Source organism: Scyliorhinus torazame, chromosome 8 (assembly GCF_047496885.1).
Source record: "Scyliorhinus torazame isolate Kashiwa2021f chromosome 8, sScyTor2.1, whole genome shotgun sequence".
NCBI lineage: Eukaryota > Metazoa > Chordata > Chondrichthyes > Carcharhiniformes > Scyliorhinidae > Scyliorhinus > Scyliorhinus torazame.
In genome coordinates, this window is record NC_092714.1 from 30,947,050 (window position 1) to 30,974,913 (window position 27,864).

A 27,864-nucleotide genomic window follows, 5' to 3' on the forward strand; every position below is an offset into this window, starting at 1 on the left:
GGAAAGACGGGAGCCTTGGTGGGGTCCCCGATAAGAAATAACCATAGGCTTGCCCCGGGGAGAATGGATGGGGGGATTTGGAATATGGCAAAGAGCAGGAGTAACGCAACTGAAAGATCTGTTTGTAGATGGGAAGTTCGCAGGTCTGGGAGCGCTGACCGAGAAATATGGGTTGCCCCAAGGGAATGCATTCCGGTATATGCAACTGAGGGCTTTTGCGAGGCAGCAGGTGAGGGACTTCCCGCAGCTCCCGACGCATGAGGTGCAGGATAGAGTAATCTCAAAGACATGGGTGGGGGACGGTAAGGTGTCAGATATATATAGGGAAATGAGGGACGAGGGGGAGATTATGGTAGATGAGCTGAAAGGGAAATGGGAAGAAGAGCTGGGGGAGGAGATTAAGGATGGGCTGTGGGCGGATGCCCTTAGTAGGGTAAACTCATCGTCCTCGTGTGCCAGGCTAAGCCTGATTCAATTTAAGGTGTTACACAGGGCGCATATGACTAGAGCACGGCTCAGTAAATTTTTTGGGGTAGAGGATAGGTGTGCGAGATGCTCGAGAAGCCCAGCGAATCACACCCACATGTTCTGGTCATGTCCGGCACTACAGGGGTTCTGGGTGGGGGTGACAAAGGTGCTTTTGAAAGTAGTGGGGGTCCAGGTCGAACCAAGCTGGGGGTTGGCTATATTTGGGGTTGCAGAAGAGCCGGGAGTGCAGGAGGCGAGAGAGGCCGATGTTTTGGCCTTTGCGTCCCTAGTAGCCCGGCGCAGGATACTGTTGATGTGGAAGGAAGCCAAGCCCCCGGGGGTGGAGACCTGGATAAATGACATGGCAGGGTTTATAAAGCTGGAACGGATTAAGTTCGTCCTAAGGGGATCGGCTCAAGGGTTCACCAGGCGGTGGCAACCGTTCGTCGAATACCTCACAGAAAGATAGAGGGAATGGAAAAGAAGAAGGCAGCAGCAGCAGCCCGGGGGGAGGGTTGTGGGGGGGGGGGGGGGGAGGAACCAGAAGGAGTCTCAGGGTTATTAATATATATGTATAGTATGTATAGGTCGTTGCTATAAATAATTGTATATTGGACTGTTAAATCATATTTTTGGAGAGTGTTTATCTGAGACAAGGCAGTTGCCATTTAGTTTTAGTTTTCGTTTTTGTTATATATTATTTATTCTTTGTTTATAAAACAGGTCATTGTTATTTATACTGTTATATTACTGTGTAAAGGATACACAATGTACTGTGATGGTTGACCAAAAATTTTCAATAAAATATTTATAAAAAAAAAAAAAAAAAATTTAAAAAAAAATTCTGCACTGAGGGTTGTCTTTATCTTTGGATCTTCGACTCCAGAGGGCTGTATCTGTCCAGTCATTGAGTATATTCAAGGCTGTCAAAGGATTATTGGACTCTGTCAAATGGGGAGAAGGCTAAAAGATCAGACATGACCGTATTAGATGGCACAAGAGCCATATGGCCTGCTCCTGTTTCACGGTAGCACAGTGGTTAGCACTATTACTTCACAGCACCAGGGACTCCAGTTCGATTCCTGGCTTGAGTCACTGTCAGTGCAGAGTCTGCACGTTCTCCCGTGTCAGCGTGGGTTTCCTCCGGGTACTCTGGTTTCCTCCTACAAGTCGTGAAAGACATGCTTGTTACGTGAATTCGATATTCTGAATTCTTCCTCGGTGTACCCGTACAGCTGCCGGTGACGAGGGGCTTTTCACAGTAACTTCATTGCAGTGTGATGTAAGCCTATGTGTGACACTAATAAAGATTATTATTATTATATGTTCTTGCGCTCAGCCTTGGAAACAGACTGCCAACTTGCACGGTGCATTTTTATTGGCTCTCTAAGATTCATATTAATAGTGACCAATTATGATTTGTAGAAGGTTGATGTGACCTGTACAAAACAGGGTTGAGGTTACCTGAACTTGTAACTTGTAAGCTGGCAGAGGAATAACTGTCTCAATCTATCATTTTGACATGGATAAAGTGCCATAGGACATTATGCTATCTCAATTGAGTTAGATTCAACTCCTGGAACCGAACAGTTACCTTGTTCCTTTTGCCACTTTTGTAAGAACTTGACACTCATTGCATTTGTGTGATGAGTATTTCTGGGCTTGGAAGAACCCCCCCTCAAACCTGTTATGGATTAGCCATAAATTGCATGCAAACAGGAATATTTGGTATTCCATTAAACCAACATTTTTATTCTGGGTTGTAACCTGAACTTCACTCTTTTAAAAATATTTTTTCCCTATTTTCCTTTCTTACTCTGGGTCTGTCAGGCCAAATAATTCCCCAAATATGAGTGCAGACTGCCTACATTCAGGCTTTAGCCATTCTCCAACAATCTACAAAGTGGAGCATGAGCTGATGCTGTGTAAGTCCCTTTGCCTTTTTGCCTTCCTGTGAAGCAGGTCGAGATCAATAATTCATCTTTGAGTTATAGGTATAGTCCTGTTACTCTGACATAGTGCATTTGAACTCTGTTACTGTAATAAGATTATGAAAGAAACACTTTATATAGTATCTTGGACCAACTACAGAGCACTTCACAGCAAATGCATTACTTTTAGTGCAGTCACTCATAGGCAACATAGTAGCCAATTTCTACATAATGAGGACCCAAAGAGATTTTGAGATAATTAACCAGTTAATTTGTTTTGTTCATTTTGGTTGATGGATGAATGTTGACCAGGATATTAGGAGATCTGCCTGCAATTTGAAAAACCTTAGAATAAATGCCTGAAATTGCCATCTTTTGGATGAAACAATGTAGCACTTCCCTAGTATCACTGAAAAACAAAGATATATGCATTCAAGTCTTGGAGTCAAGCCTTGAACATGCAACCTTACTATCTTTAATGGTAGTGAACTAATCTGTCATTAGAATTTACCAGAATCATCATAACTCAGTGTGTCTCTTTTATTTTGTCTCCACAGCTGGGAGAATAATGAAATTGAAAGGCTGAGTCCTTGGGATATGGAACCTATTTCTGAAAATGGTAAGAAACTGAAATCTTGTGTTGCAAATGCTCCACAAAATTACCAATGAGAAACCATTGCTTCAATCCAAACATCGATTCATTGCTCTGTGGTGTTATTTTAATAGGTATACTATTCATGCAATGTCTCAAATTTGATTTTCAATAAATATGAATCAATATGTGCAACACACAGATGATATTCATTGTTGCATTTACAATTTGAGTTCTTTGCAGTCAATAAAATGCATTTAAAGTATGCAGTGGTTACGTAGAGAAAGTTGCTACCCAGTTTTCACATATGGGCCAGGGTTTAGAGAACCCCAAATTGTATCATGGAGTTCACCTGACCCACAACTTTTAATAGATTGTGGTATGGGGAGCACATGGCCCACTCTACAGGTGTGGTACAGCAGAAATGAAAAAGTATTTTTTTAAACAATGTCTATTCTATGAACTCAAGTTAAACCTTTTTAAAGCATATAGTGAACATCTTAGCAACCATCAATTCAAATACAACCCCCAAAGAATACAGCTTAAGCTGTCCTTTTAACATCCATAAAACTTTAAAAACCTTTAAAACTGAAAGACATCAGGCTTAACTTCACGACTGAGAACAGTTATTAGTTTTAAATCACCAAAGGATTGATTTACAGTCTTTAGATTACAGAGAGAGAGACTAAAGCATCTTCTGGCTGTGACTGCAGCTATCCAGCTCTGAAAACTAAACTCAAACACACCCTGCAGCAAACAGCCTAAAATGAAAGTAAAAAGCCGACAGACAGCCCAGCTCCACCCACACTCGGACATCACTGATAATCACCCATTTCTTAAAGGTACTCTCACATGACAATAGCATGATCCAGCAAATAGCAATAAGATAGATTACTATAATCTGTTTTAGTGGTGTTGATTGAAGAATAAGTGTTGTCTAAGACACCAAAAGAACTCTGCTCTTGTTTGTCAGGGCATATTTTGCAGTCATCCAAGAGGGAAGACAGGACCTCCCTCCATTTAACGTTCTCATCCAGCAGTAAGGCACTCCCCCACTACTACAATAGTGTTACATGTTTCAGTAGACTCATGTTTCTTGTGTATGACTTAATATATAGTGATAGCAAGCATGCAAACAGGGGAGGAGAACAAACAATAACTTGTATTTATATAGCACTTTTAAAGTTATGAAACATCCCAAGGTACTTCACCAGAGTGATCAAACCAAATTTAACGCTGAACCAACCGAAGGAAATATTAGGGAAGATGTCCAAAAGCTAAATCAAAGAGGTAGGTTATAAGGAGTGTCTCAAAGGAGGAAAAAAAGTTGGGATTGTTTAGGAAGGGAATTTGAGCTTTTGATCTTGATAGCTAAAGACATGGCTACCAATCGTGGAGTGATTAAAATCGCATGTTTATGCGATCAGAATTGGGGGAGCACCGATATATAAGAGGAGTGTAGATCTAGGGAACGTTACAGAGATACGTTGGGGTACAGCGATGGAAGGATTTCAAAACATCAATCAGAATTTTACATTCAAGGCATTGCTTGACCAGAGTTTAGATTAGAGTTCTGACTGAAAACTAATATGTGGCACTTATCAGGTTTGCACTGCCAGGGTACACTGCCCTGTCATGTCCCTGACCACCTGGGGGCCACACTGGCCGAGCCCCAGGTGTGGTCATCGCATCTGGTCTCTGGTTTTGGAGACCAGTCATGAGTCATGTCGGTGGGTGGGAACATCTAACATTCCCGGAAGATTTGCCATTTAGCCAATTTTGAAAATTTTAAATTTATTAAAATGTATGATAATGGATTTACCGCCCTCGTTGGGCATAAACCTGATTATATCAGCAGTCACAAATCCTGCTATGATGCGCTCATGAGACTTTCTGGTCAGAACGGGATTTGCGCCAGGGCATAACGGGACTGAATAATTGCCCGTGTGGCTTTCCAAAATTCCTTAGATTCGAAGATGGACCCATTATATTGGTAGTTGCCAAATGTTAGACAACTTTTCAGGAAAGGAGAGAGGGGGAAAATAGTGAACAACAGGCCAGTTAGCCTAAGATCAGTTGTTGGGAATATTAAGGGAGTCTTAACAATGCACTTAAAAACATGGTATAATTAGAACAAGTCAAAATGGTTGTATTACAGGTAAATCTGGTTTGACAAATCTGTTAAGAGTATTTTGAGGATGTAGGTCGTAGGGTAGATAAAGGTGAGCCAGAAGATGTCGTATACCTGAATTTCCAAAAAGTATTTGATGAGGCTCCACACAAAAGGTTCCTCAGCAAGGTAAGGGCTCGTGGAGCTGGGGGTAATATTTTAGCATGGCTAGAGGATTGGCTAACAGATAGAAAACAGAGTCGGCATAAATAAGACTTTTTCAAGTTGTCAGGCAGTGAACAGTGAAGTGCCTGGATCAGTGCTAGGACTTCAGCTATTTTCAACTTATATTATTAATTACTTTGAAGAGAGTAAGGATCAAAATGTGATATTAAATTAGGTGGGAATGATACCAAATTAGGTGGGGGTGTAAGCTCTTGGGGGGTGGGGTGGGGGGGGGGACAGAGGCTACAAAGAGATATAGACTGGTGAGGTGAGTTGGCAGGTGGAATATAATTGAGGCAAGTGTGAGGTTATTCACTTTGATTGTAATGATAGAAGAGCAGAATATTTTTTTTAAAGGTGTGATATATATAGTGTTAATGTCCAAAGAGACTTGGTCTGCTGATACAAAGTTAACATGCAGGTACAGCAGGCAGTTAGGAAGGCAAATAGCATGTTGGCCTTTATTGCAAAATGATTAGCAGACAAGAATAAATAAATGTTGCTGTGATTGTACTTGATTTTGGCTGAACAACACCTGCTATACTGTGCAGTTTTGGCCTCCACATTCAAGAAAAGATGTACATGCATTGGAGGTGTGAAAAGGTTATCATATGATGGGAGGCTAAGTAAGTTAAAACATCGAAACGAGGGGCAGGACTAGGCTCTTTGAGCCTGCTCCGCCATTCAATATGATCATGGCTGATCCTCAATTTCAATGCCATATTCCTGCTTTCTCCCCATACCCATTGATGCTATTAAAATTTTTTAAATGACCTATCTCTTTCTCTAATACACCAAGATCAGCTATGACCATATTGAATATCAGAGCAGGCTCGACATGCCATTTGGTCTACTCCTGCTCCTATTTCTTTTGTCCTTATGTTAGAGGTTGGACCAGGGACTATTCTCCCTGTCACCACCTGAATGGACTGGTTTGATTATAGGGTGTTCTTGGGCAGGTGAGTGCCAAGGCTCACTTGAGTTTCCTGGGATTTTGTCCTAGTTGTTTTTCAAACCTGTTATGCCTTCTAGCCCTCGTACCTTTCCACCCCCTCCTACTGGGCCCCAATGGCCACTCCTGCCATCTAATCCTCTCCATCCACCCTCTGTGGTCACTATGCCAACTTGTACGCCCATACCAATTCATGTCTTCCACTCATAGCTCTCCATGCTCCACATTACTCCTCTTGCCCCATGCTACCTCCACAGGTGTCCAGTAGCCACCTTGATTTCAAGAGCTGTGTGGAGAGCAAAAAAATGAAGGTCTAACAATATAACTCTCACCCATAACATTTTTGGTGTTTTGATACGTGAAGTTATAAATTTCCTCGTGTTCAGTAATTCAAAAAAAAAATTCTATTTTTGATAACATCAAAGGCAATAATCCTTTAGCCTCATTAAAGTGTCAATCTGAGCTTCGATTGGATTTGTTTATTGTCACGTACCGAAGTATAGTGTAGCTCAGACGTGCAGCTCAGACAGATAATTCTGTACATGAAAAGAAAATACATAATAGGGCAAACATAAAATACACAATGTATGATACTGAAACGTTTGAAACTCCATCATTCAAAATGACACATATCAACAAAGAACTCTTTTAATAATAATAATCGCTTACTGTCACAAGTAGGCTTCAATTAAGTTACTGTGAAAAGCCCCAAGTCACCACATTCTGGCGCCTGTTCTGGGAGGCCGGTACGGGAATTGAACCCTTGCTGCTGGCATTGTTCTGCATTACAAGCCAGCTGTTTAGCCCACTCTGCTAACGGAATAAAACTGCATGGACAGATGTTTTATTTTCACTTGCAAGTGTCTGCCAATAAAAGCTGTCCAGCAGACATTTTTTAACTCACTGACAGTTTAAGGATGTTTTTGTTTTTAATTTAAAGAGTAGGTGATTTAAACAGGATCATGTCATGACACTTGAGCAGACTTTATCTGTCCTGCAAGAGCATTTACATCAACATTTGTAACTCTCATACTACAGATTAAGGCCCATGGACGAGCCAAAATGTTTGAACTCGGCAGTAAGATCAAGAGGCCCGACCTGAGTCTTGGTTTCCCAACTCTGAAAATCTAGCTCTTAGTCTCACGTATATGACTGTGGCGGTGGCATAGTGGTATTGTCACTGGACTAGTAATCAAGAGACCCAGGATCATGATCTGAGGACCCGGGTTTGGAATTTAAAAACAATATCCGGAATTAAAAGTCTAATGATGACCATGAAGCCATTGTCGATTTTCGTAAAAACCCATCTGGTTCACTAATGTCCTTTAGGGAGGAAATCTGCCATCCTTGCCTGGTCTGGCCTACGCATCATTCCAGATCCACAGCAATGTGGTTGACTCTGAAATGGCCTAGCAAGCCACTTGGTTGTATTCAAGCTGCCCCTGCAAAGTCCTCCTTACTAACATCTGGGGGCTGTGCCAAAGTTGGGAGAGCTGTTTCTCAGACTAGTTGAGCAACAGACTGACAGTCATACTCACTGAATCATACTTTACAGACAATGTCCCAAACACCACCATCACCATTCCTGGGTATGTCCTGTCTCACCCTCAGGACAGATCCAGCAGAGGTGGCGGAACAGTGGTATACAGTCAGGAGGAAGGTGCCCTGGGATTCAGCACCCCATGCAGTCTCATGGTTTCTGGTTAAACGTGGGCAAGTAAACCTCCTGCTGATTACCACGTACCGGCCACCATCAGCTGATGAATAAGTACTCCTTCATGTTGAATGCCACTTAGAGAAAGTACTGAGGGTGACAAGGGTGCAGAATATGCTCTGGGTGGGGGCCTTCAATGTCCATCACCAAGAGTAGCTCAGTAGTTCCACCACAGACAAAGCTGGCCGGTTCCTAAAGAACATACCTGCTCGACTGGGACTGCAGCAGGTGGTGAGGGAACCAACAAGCAGCAAAAGCATGTTTGACCACCCCCTCACTAATCTGCCTGCTGCAGATACATCTGTCCGTGACTGTATCGGTGGAAGTGACCACCGCACAGTCCGTGTGGAGACAAAGTCCCATCTTCACATTGAGGATACCCTCCATCGTGTTGTGTGGCACTACCACCATACTAAATGGGATAGACTTCGAACAGATCTAGCAACTCAAGACTGGGCATCCATGAGGCATTGTGAGCCATTAGCAGCAGCAGAATTGTATTCAACCACAATCTGCAACCTTGTGGTCTGGTATATCTCCCACTCTACCATTACCATCAAGCCAGGGGATCAACCCTGGTTCAATGAAGTGTGCAAGAGAGCATGCCAGGAGCAATATCAGGCACACTGAAAAATGAGGTGTCAACCTGATGAAGCTACAACACCGGACTACTTGTGCGCCAAACAGCATGAGCAGCAAGTAATAGACCGAGCAAAGCAATTCTACAACAAACACATCAGATCTAAGCTCTGCAGTCCTGCCACATCCAGCCGTGAATGGTGGTGGACAATTAAACAACTCACTGGAGGAGGAGGCTCCACAAATAGCCCCATCCTCAATGAGGGAGGACCCCAGGACATATGTGCAAAAGACTCGGCTGAGGCATTCGCAACAATCTTCAGCCAGAAGTGCCGAGTGGATGATCCATCTCGGTCACCTCCGGAGATCCCAGACATCACAGCTGTCAGTCTTCAGCTAATACGATTCACTCCATGTGATATCAAAAGCACTGGATACTGCAAAGGCAATGGGCCCTGACAATATTCCGGCAATAGTACTGGAGACTTGTGCTCCAAGCTGTTCTGGTGCAGCTACAACACTGATATCTACCTGGCAATGTGGACAATTGCCCAGGTGTATCCTGTATACAAGAAACAGGACAAATCCAACCCAGCCAATTACCACCCAATCAGTCTACTCTCTATCAACAAAGTGATGGAAGGTGTCATCAGGAGAGCAACGTACGCTCAATTTGGATTCTGCCAGGGTCACTTGGCTCCTGACCTCATTACAGCCTTGGTTCAAACATGGATAAAAGAGTTGAATGCCAGAGGTGAGGTGAGAGTGACTGCCCTTGACATCAAGGCAGCATTTGACCAAGTGGGGCATCAAAGAGCCCTAGCTAAACTGGAATCGGGGAAAACTCTCTGCTGGTTGGAGGCATACCAGGCACAAAGGAAGATGGTTGTGGTGGTTGAAGGTCAAACCATCTCTGCTCCAGGATATCACTGCAGGAGTTCCTCAGGGTAGTGACCCAACCATCTTCAGCTGCTTCATCGATGACCTCCCTTCCATCATAAGGTCAGAAGTGGGGATGTTTGCGGATGATTGCCCCATGTTCAGCACCATTCGTGAAGACTCAGATAATGAAGCAGTCCAGGATCAAATGCAGCAAGACCTGGACTATGTCCAGGCTCGGGCTGACAAGTGGCAAGTTACATTTGTGCCACAATGACCACCTCCAATGTGATGATCCAACCATTGCCCCATGACATTCAATGGCATTGCCATCGCTGAATCCCCCCACAATCAACATCCCTGGGGGTTACCATTAATCAGAAACTGAACTGGACTAGCCATCTTAATGCTGTGGCTGCCAGGGCAAGTCAAAGGCTAGGAATCCTACGGCCAGTAACACACCTCCTGACACCCCCTTCTCTCTCTTTCTTCCCCCCCCCCCCAAAGCCTGTCCACTATCTACAAGGCACAAATCCGGAGTGTAATGGAATACTCTCCACTTGCCTGGATGAGTGCAGCTGGAACAACACCACCATCCAGGACAAAACCCGCTTGATTGTTCCTCCTTCCACAAACATTCAAACCCTCCACCACTGACGAACAGTGGGAGCCGTGTGCACTGCAGTAACTCACCAAGGTTCCTTAGACAGCACCTTTCAAACCCATGACCGTTACCATCTAGAGGGACAAGAGCAGCAGGTACTTGGGGACCCCAGCACCTGGAGGCTTCCTTACAAGTCACTCAGCACCCCGACTTCAAAATATGTCGCTGTTCCTTCACTGTCGCTGGGTCAAAATCCTGGAACTCCCTCCCTAACAGCACAGTGGGTGTGTCTACACCTCAAGAACTGCAGCGGTCCAAGAAGGCAACTTGCCATCACCTTCTGAAGGGCAACTAGGGATTTACAATAAATGCTGGCCTAACCGGCGGCCCTGCACCCCATAAATGAATTTTTAGAAACCATGATATGTTTTTCTGCTTATTGACCGTGTAGGCATCATAAATGAATACCAATATAAAATATCTCTGAAAAGGTTGCTTGTTCATTCTGTTTCACACTAAACCTATTCACAAACCATGAACAAGATTATCCATTTTGGATCACATGATGCGGAGTTTTGCTTGGGATAACAGCTTTGCTGTGCTCACAAATGCAGTATTGGTAGATTGTGTGGCGAACATCCAAACCATAACTGCATGCTCAAAAATGAATTGTGGTCAACCCCTCAGAGTGAAAGTTGCTTTATTTGATCCTATAAGTTTCTGATAACTATCATATTAACTTTATTTTCATCCATTTGATAAGTAGTCCTTTTATGTTACTGTTCACATTGTAGCTGAATATCCTGATGATCCTAGTGCTGGTGTTCCTGTGACTGTGGAAGAGTTAGAAGCTCTGCTCTATAAACCTCAAGAGGGAGAGTGGGGTGAAAGAACACGAGATGAAGAATGTGAACGTATTATAAGGGGCATTGATGACCTTCTGACACTCGGTGGGTTCACTAACTGCATTTGTTTTCTGGCCTAACAACTATTTGATACTTGATGCAGTGGCTTATGCCAGTGTGATACTGCTATTCTTCACTGCTACTGAAAGTAATCTGAGCGGGATGTGCTGTTTTATTAACAGACATAGCGACAGCCTTTAATGCTCCTGTGGATCTTCGGACATATCCTGTATATTGTATGGTGGTTTCCTACTTTACAGACCTCAGCACCATCCGAATGCGGCTGGTCAATAGATTTTACAGGTATGCGTGTTTTCTCCATATGGAGCTATAAAAGTGCTTGTTCTTATAAATAATACAATGATTTATTTACAATGGTTGAATATTTAAAGCTTGAGTGTAACTAATAATATGGTTGTTAATTGTAAGTATGTTTTAAGAAGGTTTTAGGGGATATAAATTTAAATATGGGCATGTATTTAAAAAGTAACAATTCTATACATTTTCATAAGCAGATTTTAGAAATCAGTATATGCAACATGTTGACATTTCTTGCATTTATTTGTTAAAAAATTAAAGCACGGATATATGTTCTTATTGGTTAATATAGCCCCCCCCCCAAATTAAAACAACATTAGATGAATGAATATTGCCTTCTCTTTTGCTAGTGAGTAAAGGATCATTAAACAAGAGCTATGAATAAGTTATTAATACTTGATGTGAAGGTCTCCTGCAACACTATTAGAGACCAGTTTGCCATATTTGCTATCGCCAGAAGCCAGACTGTTGATTCTACTGGATACTGTTTGCTATAATCTTGAAGTAGCTGGTATTGCTCACTGCCCTGGCATGATAGGAAAATCACTCGGGTTTCTGTGCCTGATTGGTATCTAGTGTGGATATCTGGTAAGGCCAAAATTTGGTTTTGTAGTGATTTTGCCCCCAACCATGAAAATGCTGCGATCACTTTTTTCAAAAATGTTTCTTGAGTATTCATATTTTATATATCCAACAATTTAGAAATTACAAAACCGCTCAAAAAATACCACACCTATATTCACAAGCATGTATCTGCACTACAACTGTGGCTGTGAGCCCCCCCCCCCACTTTAGGGGGGGAGGGGGGGTCACAGCCACAGTTGTAGTGTTGTAGTTACATATTTTACATTCCCCAATATGGCCAAAACATGTATTTGCAACCGTCTAATTGCGGTTTAGTTTGGGCCTTAGCATGCCCTTGGACCGGTCCCCTACTGCTTTGTCCCTCTTGCTTGACACTTGCGTGCCTTTGCCCTTCTTTTTCCTCTCTGTCCTGTGCCCCCCCCCCCCCCCCTACTGGTTTCTGGCTGTGAACAGGTCTTGAAACAAGTTGGTGAATATAGAACCTGCCTTCCGACCCATGGATAGCAAATTTTATTTTCTTCAGCCTGAGAAATTCAGCCAGGTCTTACAGCCAGTCTGCAGCCTTGGGTGGTGCTGCCAATTGCCAGCCGAGCAGGAGTCGCCAGCAGGCGATCAGGGAGACAAAGGCTAGGGAGTCCGACCCCCTCCCCATGAAGAGTTCTGACAGATCTGATAATCCAAAGCTCTCAACTTTTGGGCATGGTTCCACCCTCACTCCCACAACACTAGACATGGCCTCAAAGAAGGTCGTCCAGTATCCGACAAGTCTGGGGCACGCCCAGAACATGTAGGTGTAGTTGGCCGGGCCTCCCTGGCACCATTCGCATTTGTCCTCAACCTCAAATGATCTGTTTAAGCTGCACGCAGAAAAATACTTTTCACTGTACCTTGGTACACGTGACAATAAGTAAATCGAAATCCAAAGAACCCACTCATTCGCATTCTGGTTTGGTGCGTTCTGTACACCACCTTTAGCTGCGTTCGGCTCAGCCCTGCGCAAGTGGAGGTGAAGTTCGCCTGTGCAGTGCTTCAATCCAGAGTCCTCCCCCTATTCCTTTGCCTGGTTCCTCTTCCCATTTTTTCCTTGTCCGCATATTTGGCCGGGGGAGGATGGGGCAGCGGCTGTGGCTAGGGCTCGGAGGGACGTCCCTCTGCAGGAACTCCCTTCCATCTTCACCCACTCTGCTCCTGGTTCCTTAACCCACTCCCGACTCTCTCTGCGGTGGCCATCCAGTGGTAGAACTGTAGGTTCTGAAGGACCAGGTCCCCCACATTTCTTCTCTTTTATTGGACCTTCTTTTGGATTCTCAGACTCTTTTCTCTCCCCACACGCACACAAATACCATGATTAGTTTGTCGACTGTGTTGAAAAAGACCTTTGTGATCTTGATCGGGAGGGGAAGAGGAACCTGGGGATCACGTTCATTTTGATTGTCTATATTCTCCCCGCGGGGGAGTGTGGGAGTGGGCCCCACCTCTGTAGGTCCTTTATGACTTCATCCACCGAACCCGTCATGTTCTGTTTGTGGATCTGTCTCCAGTCATGGGCTATTTGGATCCCCAGGTCGTTGAATTTGGTCTGGGCTTGCTTAAACGGCAGTACTTGAGGTTCTGTCCATCTCTCTCTCTCCCTCTCCCTCTCCCTCTCCCTCTCCCTCTCCCTCTCCCTCTCCCTCTCCCTCTCCCTCTCCCTCTCCCTCTCCCTCTCCCTCTCCCTCTCCCTCTCCCTCTCCCTCTCCCTCTCTCTCTCTCTCCCTCTTAATCCTCTCCAACTTTATGAACCCAGCCATATCATTTATCCAGGCTGGGGGGCTTCGCCTCCTTCCACATCAGCAAGATCCTTCGCTGGGCTACTAGGGACGCAAAGGCCAGAATGCCGGCCTCTTTCGCCTCCTGCACTCCCGGTTCGTCCACTACTCCAAATATTGCTAGCCCCAAGCTTGGCTTGACCCGGACTTTCACCACCTGAGATATTGCTCCCGCCACTCCTCTCCAGAACCCCTCCAGTGCCGGGCATGACCAAAACATATGGACATGGTTCGCCGGGCTCCCTGAGCACCTTCCACATCTGTCCTCCACCCCAAAGAATCTACTCAACCTCGCCCCCGTCAAGTGCGCTCTGTGGACCACCTTAAATTGTATCAGGCTGAGCCTGGCACACGAGGAGGAGGAATTAACCCTACCTAGGGCATCAGCCCACAGACCTTCCTTGATCTCCTCCCCCAGCTCCTCCTCCCATTTACCCTTCAACTCTTCTACCAGCGTTTCCCCCTCTTCTTTCAACTCCTGGTGTATTTCCGACACCTTGCCCTCCCCGACCTATACACCCGAGATTACCCTATCTTGAACCTCTTGTGCCGGGAGCAACGGGAATTCCCTCACCTGTCGCCTCACAAAAGCCCTCACCTGCACATATCTAAAGGCATTTCCCGGGGGTAACTCGAACTTCTCCTCCAGTGCCCCTAGGCTCGCAAACGTCCCGTCGATGAACAGGTCCCCCATTCTTCCAATATTCGCCCGTTGCCAGCTCTGGAACCCCCCCGTCCATCTTCCCCGGGACAAACCGGTGGTTACCCCTGATCGGGGACCACACCGATGCTCCCATTGCACCCCGGTGCCGTCTCCACTGGCCCCAGATCCTTAGCGTTGCCGCCACCACCGGGCTCGTGATATACTTTGTCGGCGAGAGCGGCAGCGATGCCGTCACCAACGCCCACAGGCTCGTTCCTTTACAGGACGTCATCTCCATCTTCTTCCATGCCGCCCCCTCTCCCTCCATAACCCACTTGCGGATCATCGCCACATTTGCTGCCCAGTAGTAGCTCCCCAGGTTTGGCAGCGCCAACCCTTCTCAGTCCCTACTGCATTCCAGGAACCCTCTCCTTACTCTCGGGGTCTTATTCGCCCACACAAACCCCATAATACTCCTGCCTACTCTCTTAAAAAAGGACTTGTTGATCACGATGGGAAGGCACTGAAACACAAACAGAAACCTCGGAAGGACCACCATTTTGACCGACTGCACTCTACCCGCCAGCGAGAGCAGTAACATGTCCCATCTTTTGAAATCCTCCTCCATTTGCTCCACCAACCTCGTCAGATTCAGTTTATGTAGGGTCCCCCAACTCCTGGCTATCTGGATCCCCAGATACCGAAAGCTCCCCTACGCCCTCCTCAGCGGTAGATCCCCTATCTCTCTTTCTTGGTCCCCCGCCTGTAATACAAAGAGCTCACTCTTCCCTACATTGAGCTTATTGCCCGAAAACTCCCCAAACTCCCTTAGAGTCTGCATGACCTCCACCATCCCCTCCATTGGATCCGCCACAGGTCATCCGCATATAGCGACACCCGATGCTCTTCTCCCCCTCGGACCACCCCCCTCCATTTATTAGACTCCCTCAATGACATGGCCAATGGTTCGATCGCCAATGCGAACAACAGGGGGGACGGGGGCTCCCCGGCCTCGTCCCTCGGTACAGTCGAAAGTACTCCGACCTCCGCCGGTTCGTCACTACACTCGCCATCGGGGCTCTGTAAAGGAGCTTAACCCAATTGATAAACCCTACCCCGAACCCAAACCTACGCAGCACCTCCCAGAGGTACTCCCACTCTACTCGGTCAAAGGCCTTCTTCGCGTCCATAGCTGCCACTATTTCCGCCTCTCCCTCCTCCGATGGCATCATTATCACGTTTAAGAGCCGCCGCACATTGGTGTTTAGTTGCCTGCCCTTTACAAATCCCGTCTGGTCCTCGTGGATTACCCCCGGGACATTGTCCTCGATCCTCGTGGCCAGCAATTTTGCCAGCAACTTTGCATCCACATTGAGGAGCGAGATCGGCCTGCACGATCCACATGGCAGTGGGTCCTTGTCCCGCTTTAGGATCAAAGAAATTGTCGCTTCCGACATTGTCGGGGGCAGGGTCCCCTCCTCTCTTGCCTCATTAAAGGTCCTCACCAGTAGCGGGGCCAACAGGTCTGTGTACTTCCTGTAGAACTCCACCGGGAAGCCGTCCGGTCCCAGGGCCTTCCCCGCCTGCATGCTCCCCAAACCCTTGCTCAGCTCCTCCAACCCAATTGGTGCCCCCAAACCAGCCACCTCTTGCTCCTCCACCCTTGGGAATCTAGGAATCGTCTCATCCCCTCTTTCCTCTGCTGGGATCTGTACAGCTCTTCATAAAAGGCCTTGAATACCTCGTTTATTTTTGTCGCACAACAAACCGTGGCTCCCCTTCCATCTTTGACTCCCCCTATTTCCCTCGCCATCCTCTTACGGAGCTGGTGTGCCAGCATCCGACTAGCCTTTTCCCCATACTCGTCGGTCGCCCCCTGAGCTTTCCTCCACTGTGCCTCCGCCTTCCCTGTGGTCAACAGGTCAAACTCCGTCTGGAGCCGTCGTCTTTCCCCAAGTAATCTTTCCTCCGGGGCCTCTGCGTATCTCCTGTCCACTCTCAAAATCTCCCCCACTAACCTCTCCCTTTCCATACCCTCTGTCTTCTCCCTATGAGCCCTAATGGAAATTAGCTCTCCCCTGATCACCGCCTTCAACGCCTCCATACCACCCCCACCCGCACCTCCCCGTTGTCGTTGGCCTCCAAGTACCTTTCGATACACCCCCTCACCTTCCCACACACCACCTCATCCGCCAGCAGTCCCACATCCAGCCACCACAACGAGCGTTGGTCCCTCTCCTCTCCCAACTCCAGTTCCACCCAGTGAGGGGCATGGTCCGAAACGGCTATAGCCGAATACTCCGTCCCCTCCACCCTCGGGATGAGTGCCCTACCCAGAACAAAGAAATCTATCCGGGAGTAGGCTTTGTGTACATGGGAGAAGAAAGAAAATTCCCTGGCCTGCGGCCTTGCAAACCGCCATGGGTCCACTCCCCCCATCTGATCCATAAACCCCCTAAGTACCTTGGCCGCCGCCGGCCTCTTTCCAGTCCTTGATTTGGAGCGGTCCAGTGCTGGATCCAACACTGTATTGAAGTCCCCTCCCATTATCAGGCCTCCTATCTCCAGGTCCGGAATGCGCCCCAACATGCGCTTCATGAATCCTGCATCATCCCAGTTCGAGGCGTATACGTTTACCAACACCACCCACGTCCCTTGCAGCCTACCGCTCACCACTACATATCGCCCTCCATTGTCTGCTACAATAGTCTTGGCCTCAAATGACATCCGCTTTCCCACCAATATTGCAACCCCTCTATTCTTCGCGTCCAGTCCCGAGTGGAATACCTGTCCTACCCATCCCTTTCTTAGCCTGACCTGATCCGACACCTTCAGGTGTGTCTCTTGGAGCATGGCCACGTCCGCCTTCAGTCCCTTTAAGTGCGCGAACACGCGAGCCCTCTTCACCGGCCCATTCAGGCCCCTCACATTCCACGTTATCAGCCGGATTGGAGGGGCTCTCACCCCATGCCCCGCCGACTAGCCATTTCCTTTTTCTGGGCCAGTCCCGTGTCCACGCCTCCCTCACCCTCCAGTCCCCCAGAGGGGGGACCCCCGTCCCGACCACCTCTTCTGTGTCCCATTCCCTTTCGGCCAGTGCAGCAGCAACCCTTTTTCCCCCCGCTAGACCCCTGTCTAGCTTTTTTGCTCCCCCCATGTCACTCCCGTAAGTCAGCTGACGCCTGCTGACCCCGGCTTCCCCCGCCGTCCCATTGACCTCCCTGCGTGGGAGTCTCCCAATCCATATACATTCCTCCGTTCCCCTTCCCGGCTTTCTTCCCGCGCGCGGGAAAACACCCCGTGCTTTCCAAAGCCCGTTCTGCCCCCTCTGGCGCAGCTCCTGTAACATTTCCTGCGCGTGATTGATCCCCTATATACAACAACCATCACACATCAAACCACAAAACATCCCCCCCACCCTCACAAACCCTCAGTTAGAGTCCAACTTTTCGGCTTGTACAAAGGTCCACCCCTCTTCAGGCGTTTCAAAGTAATAGTGTTGGCCCTTGTATGTGACCCACAGTTGCGCTGGCTGCAGCATTCCGAATTTCACTTCTTTCCGGTACAACGCCGCTATGGCCCGGTTGAAACCCGCTCTCCGCTTTGCAACCTCCGTGCTCCAGTCCGGGTATATTCGGATCTCTGCATTGTCCCACTTACTGCTCCGCTCCTTCTTGGCCTATCTCAGGACCCACTCTCTGTCCGTGAACCGGTGGAACCTCACCACCATTGCCCTTGGCGGCTCATTTGCCTGGGGCTTCTTCGCCAGCACCCGATGTGCCCTGTCCAACTCCAGCGGCCTCGAAGGGGCCTTCGTGCCCATCATCGCCTCGAGCATCGTGCTCGCGTATGCCCCGGCATCAGCCCCCTCCACTCCCTCAGGGAGACCCAGGATTCGCAGATTCTTTCTCCTCGACCTGTTCTCCAGGTCTTCGAGTCTTCCCGCCCACCTCTTGTGTAGCGCCTCGTTCTGCTCCACTCTCACTGCCAGGCCCACGGACTCGTCCTCGTTCTGACTGACTCTTTTCTGTACCTCCTGGATCTTAGCTTCGTGGGCCTTCTGGGTGATCCCGGATCCTTCAATTGCTGAAAGCATAGGCGCCAACATCTCCTTGCGCATCTCCTCGCGCTGCACCTCGAAGTAGCGCTTGATGAACTCCTGCAGCTCCCCTTTGTCCCTGGCCGCCGCCATTTTGTTTTCTTTCCCTCGCTTCTCCCGTTGCTCCAGTGCCGCTCCTTTGGCTGTTACACATCTGGTCCGTTTCATAGAAGTTGGAGGGGGACCTCTCTCTTCCCTTCCCCACGGGTTGCGTCAAAAAAACAAAAGTTCCGTTGGGGCTCCTCTAACGAGCCCGAAAGTCCGTGGTAGCGGGAGCTGCCGAATCGTGCGGCTTAGCTCCGCATAGCCGCAACCGGAAGTCGAGAGGGAATCCTTTTGGCAGTGTTCGCTTCACCAGTCTGCCCCAAAAAGTCTATGGAAACTCCTGAAAAAGAGTCGGTTCCAGACGGGAGCTGCTGAATGCGCGACTTACTCATCCATGGCCGCCACCGGAAGCCTCGTCCCTGCTTCTTCAATGGCCTTGGTAGATCTTTTCACAGTTGTTCCCTCTGCTGCTAGAATTCACCTTTGATAGAGTCAAGTCAGATTGCAGCTTTAAGCTTGCCCTTCCCCCGCCTGCATGCTGGAAGAGGCTTTTGTCTCTTCCTGCAGCTCAAGCCAAATCTTTTACTGTTTCTGCCGGGTCTGGTAGCCAAAAGACATAACATTCCTGGGGGACACTGTCAGGGGAATGCTGCAGTCTTCTTCCCACACCGGGAAATGTCAAACAAATGCCGTGGGGGCCCTGTAAAAGAGCCCAAAAGTCCGTTCCAAGCGGGCGCTCCCGAATATGCGACCTAGCTCTGCATAGCCGCACCCGGAAGTCGACTCCGAACTCCTTTAGGAGTTTCATTATCCATTCCATGTTGGTCCGGGGGTTTGAGATGTAGAGGAGCGGGTAATCCTGATAGAGTGAAACTCCATGCTCTCTCTCCCTAGTTTTGGATACCTCTCCATCCCTTTGCCGTTCTGCTGACGATCGCTTGTGGCTTGATTGCCAGGTCAAACAGCAGCAGGGATGGCGGGCAACCCTGCCTCTGTGCAGCATGAAGTCCCTGGCCCAAACCAAACCGATCCAATCCCTCCATGAGGTACTTCCATTCAACTCTGTTGAAGGACTTTTCTGTGTCCAGGGAGATGATCACTTCTGATGTTACTCGGATGGGATCATTATCACGTTCAGCAGATGTTCGATGTTGGCTGCCTTGACATAGCCCATGTAGCCCTCCGCAACTACTGCTGGCATGCAGCTCTCCAGCCACTTCGCCAGGACCTTCGCCAGAATATTTGCATCTGTTAAGTAGCGAGATGGGCTGTAGGATTCGCACTCAGTAGGGTCTTTGCCCTTTTTGGATATCAGCGATATTGATGCCTGTGCCACTGTTGGTGGCAGGGTGTCTCTCAGTTGTGAGTCTGCGAACATCTCCTGCAAATGCAGGGCCAGTGCTGGCACAAATTCTTTATAGAAGTTCGCCGGGAATTCATCTGGCCCCGCCGCTTTCCCTGCTTGCATGGAGTTCCATGACTTCCCCCATTTCTAATGGTGCTTCCAGGCGCCGTCTCTTATCTTCCCCCATGACCGACATGCCCAGGCCGTCGAGGGCCGGCTTAATCTTTGAGTCCCCCTCCGGTGGCTCGGATGGGTGGCACGGTAGCAAAGAGGTTAGCACTGGTGCTTCACAGCTCCAAGTTCCTGGGTTCGATTCCTGCTTGAGTTACTGTCTGTGTGGAATCTGCACATTCTCCCCGTGTCTGCGTGGGTTTCCTCCGGGTGCTCCGGTTTCCTTCCACAAAAGACGTGCTTGTTAGGTGAATTGGACATTTTGAATTCTCCCTCGGTGTACCCGAACAGGTGCCGGAGTGTGGCGGAGTAACTTCATTGCAGTGTTAATGGAAGCCTACTTGTGACAATAATAAAGGTTATTATTATATGTACAGCCGTTGTTAGAAGGTTGCGAAGGCTTCGTTGATCTTTTCAGGCGCTGCGACTAGCCTGCCGCTTCTGTCTTCACCTGAGCTATTTCCCTTGTGGCTGCCTGCTTTCTCATTTGGTGAGCTAGCAGGCAGCTGGCTTTGTCCCCGTGTCCTTAAAAGGTCCCACTTGTCTGGCGGAGCTGGTGCACCACTTTCCCTGTGGAGAGCATGTCAACGTCCATCTGTAGTTTTTTCCCCTCTGGCAGTAGTTCCATGGTCGGGACCGATGCAGTACCCCTGATCTCCTTCCAGTATGGAGTTGACCAGGTGTTGCTTAGCCGCCTCCTCCTTACTATCTTTGCACACCTTGTACGCAATAATTTAATCCCTTATCACTGCCTTCAATGCCTCCCAGAACGTGGAGAGTGAGGCCTCCCCATTTTGGTTGTTGGTAATATACCTGTCTGTAGCCTGTGATATTGGTCCACAGAATGCCTCGTTGGCAAGGAGGGCCACGTCCAGTCTCCATGGGAGGCGTTGTAGCCGGCCCGTTTCACCCCTCACATCCACATAGTGTGGAGCGTGGTCAGAGATTACAATTGCGAAGTAGTCTGCCCCCACTATCCCTTGAAGCATCACTTTCCCAACTGTGAAAAAGTCAATCCTGGTTTATACCCTGTGTACCTGGGAGAAGTATGAGAACGACTTCTCTCCTGGATGTGTGAACCTCCGTGGGTCCACTGCCCCCATCTGTTCCATGAAGGCGTTCAATTCCTTTGTCATGTTTGATCTTTTCCCCGACTTGGGGTTGGATCTGTCTGTCCATGGGTCCTATATGCAGTTAGTCTTGGGGCTATACACGTTTACAAGGACCACTGGTGCCATTTCCAGTACACCTCTAGCCATGGTGTACCGTCCCCCTTGGTCTGTAACCGTCCTCGTCACTGTAAATGCTGTCATCTTATTGAGCAGTATGGCATCCCCCCTAGCTCTCATCCCGTAGCACGATTGGTAAGTCTGTCCCACCCAGCTCTTTTTTATCTGCAGTCGGTCCTTCTCCCTCAGTTGAGCGTCCTGGAAGACGACTGTCGGCTCTCGGACATTTCAGGTGGACGACGACTCTGGATCTTTTCACTGTGCCTTTAAGTCCCCTGACGTTCCAGGTGACTATTCTGATGAGGCTGTGCATTTGAGCCGAATTGTATCTTTCACGCAATGAGAAGAGAATAATAGTGGAGAAGAAGTGGCAATTCTTTGTAATACTCAATATGTATTGCATTTTCTTTGGGTGTGGGGGCGGGGTTGTGGTCATGAAGGTGTGGAGAGGGGATGGTTGTGACCATGGAGGGAGAGGGAGACTGAAAAGATAAATTAAATTGCTGTCAAGACTGCAAATGATTGTGTCTCTAAACCTGTTTGTTAGCTCAGCAACTAAACAACAAACTGGAAGATGTAAATTTGTCTTAAATTGAAATCCTAGTCTTGATTGACATGTAGTATCCCCACAATTAATTCTGTCAGCCTTTGCCAGATTGTCTGGGGAAAGAGGAGAAAAAGTGACGTTGCAGATTTCATATTTCAGTGATTCAAAACTTTTTTACCCAGAGGGTGGTGACGGTCTGGAATGCCGGGAGGGTGGTAGAGGCGGGTTGCCTCATCCTTTTAAAAAGTACCTGGATTAGCACGTTGCACGTCATAACATTCAAGGCTGTGGGCCAAGTGCTGGCAAATGGGATTAGGTAGGTAGATCAGGTATTTTTCATGTGTTGGTATAGACTCAATAGGCGGAAGGGCCTCTTCTGCACTGTATTTTCTGTGATTCTATAAACTGTTCCTAGCAGCTCTGCTGGCAAGTTGTTTTAAACGTTTATTTGGGGTTTGCTTTTTGCTGGACCAACTTTGGAGTGTTTTTTGACTTTTTATCAATTTGTTACCTGACCATTATTTATAATTGACAAATACTGAGCTATGAATTCCCCAATATGTAGTTCCAATTATGATTTCACTTGCCATGTTTAGTTGTGAGATTAGGAAGAAAAATTTGTTTGCTACACAGGGCATGATTCTCCAGTCCCCCAGCTGCATGTTTCTCTGTCTCTCACAGTTTGCTGGCGGCGGAATTCTATCCTCCCGCCGCTTGTCAATGGGATTTCTCATTGAAACCACTCCATGCCGCTACGAAACCCGCAGGCAGGGGTGTGCTGTCAGCGGGAAAAGTGAATCCTGATGACTGGAGAATTCCGGCCATAGTTTATTAACCGAGAAGAAACCGTGAGACAGTCTGATTAAAATAATTTAATCCAAATTAATTAATGGTTGCTGCTGATGGAAAATCTCCACTTCACCACATATGTGACATCTTCAGTGATGGATGGGAGTAACTGTGTGTTGGTATTGTGCATTTTTTAAAGAAGTATTCTGAACCTGACATTTTTATAATATATATTTGTATCGTGCAAATAAACTACATTGTAGCATGTTTATACCAGGATTTTGAAAATGTCATTTGTATGTCTTGTGCTATAATTTGCAGGAGGATCAGTGCACTTGTGTGGGAGGTGAGGTACATCGAGCACAATGCAAGAACCTTCAACGAACCAGATAGTCCTATTGTTACATCGGCCAGGAGAGTCACTGATCTGCTTCTTAAGTTCATTGAGTGAGTAACCTCATTTCCCCCCCCCCCCCCCCCACCCCCCCACCCAAAAGAATAAAGTTCAAGAAACTGAATTAAATAATGGAGTAGTTTTCAAACTAGCCCCAGAAAATAATTAACGGAAGTAGCTAGATTGTCATCTTCTCCTTGGGGCAGTCTCTCTCTATCAAAGGATGACTTGCTTCCACTCTGGTATGGCGTTTTCTGAGATGGCGGATCAATCCAATGCACGACCTGCAGGGTATATGCGTGCACACTCGCGCAAACTGCTCCGACTGATGTTGAAGTGATTTTGGTTTTGGATTGAAGGTGGCTTAGATTGAACAGTTCCCCCTTTGTTCTGTAAATCATCTTCACACCTGTGGGCAGGTTACTGGAAGTGAGATGCAGTGCAGGGTTGCAGTAAGGAAGCTGGAGAAGAGGGATGGTTCTGTTGCACGTTGTTGTTTGACCTCAGATTCACTGAAATAGGGTCTGTGGTGGTTTTGGTGAGGATTGTGGCTTGCAAGTCTTCATAGAGTAGGCAGAGGATAGTGACAAATTTCTGAGGGCAGCCAGATATGAGGGGGATACTCCATAAACCTTCGTGGTTGACAGTCAATAGCTTTTGTGAGATTGGAAAAGGTAATTTACAGTGTTTTGGTGCTGTTCTTTGCATTTTTCTTAGTTTTTTTTCCTCTAGGGAAGGAAATCTATCTTCCTGACGTGGTCTGACCTACATGTAACTCCAGATCCACAGCAATGGGCACACTCTGAAATGGCCCAGAAAGACGTGCAGTTCAAGGCAATTGGGGATGGGCAATAAATGCTATCTCAGCCAGCAATGCTCACATCCCATGAATTACATTTTTAAAATTGCTACACATTGATGGTCATTTATGGTGCCTCCTGATGGGCAAAAATTACACTCTGACCCTGCAAAGAGCATATCAGCCCCTGGGAGGAGACGATTGAGGATAATCCTTGCAACTATCTTTCTCTATGGCAGGCAAAAGGGAAACTCTTCTGTCATTTTCATAATCGTACTTGTCCCCTTTTGAACATATTCACAATGTTCTCAAGAACTCTGGCATGCAGTCCTCTCCCAGATGAGGAATTTGAGGTTCTGCAGCCGTGCGAGGAGTGTATCTCTGTTGTATTTCAGAATTTTGGCTGGGCTTCCATTTGCTCCAGTGGCTTTGTTGTGTTTTAGCTATTATGATTGCTCCACCATTGGATGCTATGTCTTCAGTTGCACAGGCCCCAAGCTCTGGAATTCCCTCCCTACACCGAGACACAGGTAAGTCAGACATGGTACGAGTGTGAGGTTCCTTTCCCTCAACAATATTAGCAAACCAGTGGGCTTTTATGACAATCATTGGCACCTGCTTGACTACATCATTATACACGCAAGGAGATGTCCACTTTACCCGCACCCTGACAGGCACGGACTGTTGGACCAATCACTGCCATATCCAATCAACCTGGCCCCCAAATAATAGAAGTAACAGAAGCAATTCCACAAGAAAATTAACACTGGAGACCTCTAGGATTCTACAAAGGCAGATCTTCTCAAGTCAGCATCTGCCAACCTCTGGCCACCAGCGTGTTCATGGTGCTTGGTCAACCTTAAAGTCCACCATAACGAGCATCTTCAGAGAGATCCAGTTTTAAGGGGGTGTGAGAGTCCCTTCGGAGGCTCATTAAAATTCAGAGTTACCCTGAACCTAACCGGAATGAGTGTCAATGCCAAGTAATCTGTTAAAACAACAATCTTATTGAATAATGATAATAAGAATGAAATGACAATTATAATAATATAAAAAAGAAAGTATTAAAAAGAAAGATCACTTTACTGAAAGGAGAAAACACTTTACATGGAAGATTCCCGGCTTGGGTCACTATCTGTGCGGAGTCTGCACATTCTCCCCCTGTCTGCGTTGGTTTCCTCTGGATACTCCGGTTTCCTCCCGAAAGATGTGCTTGTTTGGTGAATTGGACATTCTGAATTCTTCCTTGGTGTACCCGAACAGGTGCCAGAGTGTGGCAACTAGGGGATTTTCACAGTAACTTCATTGCAGTGTTAATGTAAGCCTCCTTGTGACACTAATAAATACTATATATTAAAAGAAGAAAGACCAATTTATTTTTTTTTAAGCACAAACAATAACCCCAAATTGGTCTGTTCCATGACAGCTCCCCAAAATGCATAACCCTAACTTAGTCTGTTCCACGACAGGAAGCTAAATTGGTACATACATTACCAAGTCTTCTGAGCAACCTTAGAAGGATGGGCTCATCAGTCAGTCACTCCAGTGTCCCTTCCTCCACCATCTTCAGTGGTTGACTATTCCGCTATAGCTGCAGCTCTGCGTCCTGGAAGCAGCATCACTTTAAGCCAGATTTCTAGCTTGATTCCAGCCTTTGAAACCTGGTGTTCAGACATTCTCAGAACAAGTCTCAGTCCTTATCAATGCTCATCTCATCTGGAGTCAAATGTAGACCAGACCAGATAAGGACAGGTTCGATTCCAGGCTTGGGTCACTGTTTGTGTGGAGTCTGCATGTTCTCCACGTGTCTGCGTGGGTTTCCTCCGGGTACTCCAGTTTCCTCCCACAAGCCCCGAAAGACGTACTATTGGGTAATTTGGACATTCTGCATTCTCCCCATGTCCCCGAACAGGCGCTAGAATGTGGCGACTGGGGGCTTTTCACTTCATTGCAGTTTTAAGCCAACTTCGGACCGCAGATTTACTTCCCTAAAGGACATTAGTGAACCAGATGGGTTTTTGCAACAATCAACAATGGTTTCATGGTCATTATTCGACTGTTAATTCCAAATTTTTATTGAATTCAAACTTCATCATCTGCAGTGGCGGGATTTGAACCCAGGTCCCAGGATCCAGAGCATTATTCTGGATCTGGTTAACGAGTCCAGTGAAAATACCAGTACACCACCGCCTCCCCACAATGTTACTGATTATATAATTAATCAATGATCGATTCACAGCATCTAGGTTTAAATCAATGTCAACAAAGTACTGTTCGATACAAGCTTTAAATATTTATTACAAGCTTAAAAGCAAGAGCAAAGCAAAAATAAAACAATTACAAAAACTAGTAGCTGCAAACTTTATAATACCTCGAGAGAAAAGTGAGTCCTACGCATGTCTGAAGAAAACGGTACAGCACAAAACCCATGATATAAAGAACAAATGGAAGGAGTCCGGGAAATCCAACAACCTACGCAACTAATGACGTGTGACTTCCAGTGCTGCCGAAACAATCTGTGTCCCAAACACTTGAGGGCCAAAGTCACTGTGTGCCAAACATCAAGGTGAAGGAGGTAGTCGGTGATCATGGGGGTGGGGGGGGGGGGGGGACATTTTTAAGAACTCTTCAACCAAGACTTTGTCTTCAACTTGAATTCCCTCAATTGGATTCATCAATATAAAATAACAGAAAATGCTAGAAAACCTGAGCAGTTTTGGCGGCATCTGTCAATTTTTGGGCTGGAGGAATGTTTGTTCGTCGGTAATGGGACCCTTGCTTTTTCTGATACGTTAATGATCTAGGTGCAGGGAACAATTAAGTTTGCAGATGACGCAAAACCTAGTGTTGGAAACTGAAGAGAACAGTGTAGAAATTCAAAAGAAATTAGACAATTTGGTGGAGTGGGCAGGGAGGTGGCCGATGAGGCTCAACATGGAGAAGTATGAGGTAATGCATTTTGGTAGAAGAGACTATATAAAATAAGGATCAAAATTCTTAAAGGGTTGCAGGAGCAGAGGGACCTGGGTGTATATGTGCATAGATCACTGACCATAGCAGGACAGGTGAAGACAGCAATTCATAAAGCATGCAGTATCCAGGGCTTTATCAATAGGGGCAAAAGAATTCAAGTGAAAGGAGGTTATGCTGAATTTGTTCAAGACCTCGGCTAGGAAGGATGTGAATGCATTGGAGAGGGTGTAGAAGAGGTTTACAAGAATGGTTCCAGGCATGAGAAACTCCAGTTATGAGAATAGATTGGAGAGGATGGGATTGTTCTCTTTGGAGAGAAGAAGGCTAAGAGGAGATCTGTTAGAGATTTTCAAAATCATCAGCGTGCTGGACAGCTCTTGAAAGGATCAAGAACGAGAGAACATAGATTTAAAGTGATTTGCAAAAGAAGCAAATGTGATGCCTGATGGAACTTTTTAACACAACGAATGGTTTGGGTTTGGACTGCACTGCCTGGAAGTGTGGTAAAGGCAGGTTTAATCGAGGTGTTCAAGAGGACATTAGATTATTATTTGAATAAATATGGGGAAAAGGCAGGGGAATGGCACTTTTGGAGACCTAGTGCACACATGGTGGGCCACATGGCCTTCTGTGCCACAACTCTTCTATGATGTGGTGGATGAAAGGCAAGTGGGCCAGGGGTACTGAAATGAAATGAAATAAATCGCTTATTGTCACAAGTAGGCTTCAAATGAAGTTCCTGTGAAAAGCCCCTAGTCGCCAAATTCCGGTGCCTGTTCAGGGAGGCTGTTACTGACCACTACAGCTGTGTTCTGGGTGGGAAGGTAGTAGTAAAATATTAATTTTTTTTAAAATATATATTTTATTGAAAATTTTTGGCCAACCATCACAGTATCCTTTACACAGTAATATAACAATATAAATAACAATGGCCAGTTTTATAAACAAGAAATAAATAATATATAAACAAAAACAAAACTAAATGGCAACTGCCTTGTCCCAGATATATATTCTCCAAAAATATGTTTTAACAGTCCAATATACAATTATCTATAACAACCTATACATATTATACTTGTATATTAACATCCCTGAGAATCCCTCTGGTTCTCTTCCCCCCCCCCCCCCCCCCCCCCCCCCCCCCCTGGGCTGCTGCTGCT

The 27,864-nt window shown here is 46.8% G+C and overlaps 2 protein-coding genes across 4 annotated transcripts in view; one reads left to right on the forward strand and one right to left on the reverse strand.

Moving 5' to 3' along the window:
• Nucleotides 1–27,864, reverse strand: part of LOC140427717 (proteasome assembly chaperone 1-like) — a 357,213-nt gene that overhangs the window by 49,839 nt on the left and 279,510 nt on the right. The gene's annotated exons all lie outside the window — the stretch shown is intronic.
• Nucleotides 1–27,864, forward strand: part of LOC140427609 (bromodomain and WD repeat-containing protein 1-like) — a 110,346-nt gene that overhangs the window by 40,819 nt on the left and 41,663 nt on the right. Inside the window, 4 exon segments of the mRNA XM_072513017.1 lie at nucleotides 2,957–3,018; nucleotides 10,849–11,004; nucleotides 11,142–11,262; nucleotides 22,860–22,985. Coding sequence (XP_072369118.1) covers nucleotides 2,957–3,018; nucleotides 10,849–11,004; nucleotides 11,142–11,262; nucleotides 22,860–22,985 — 465 coding nt within the window.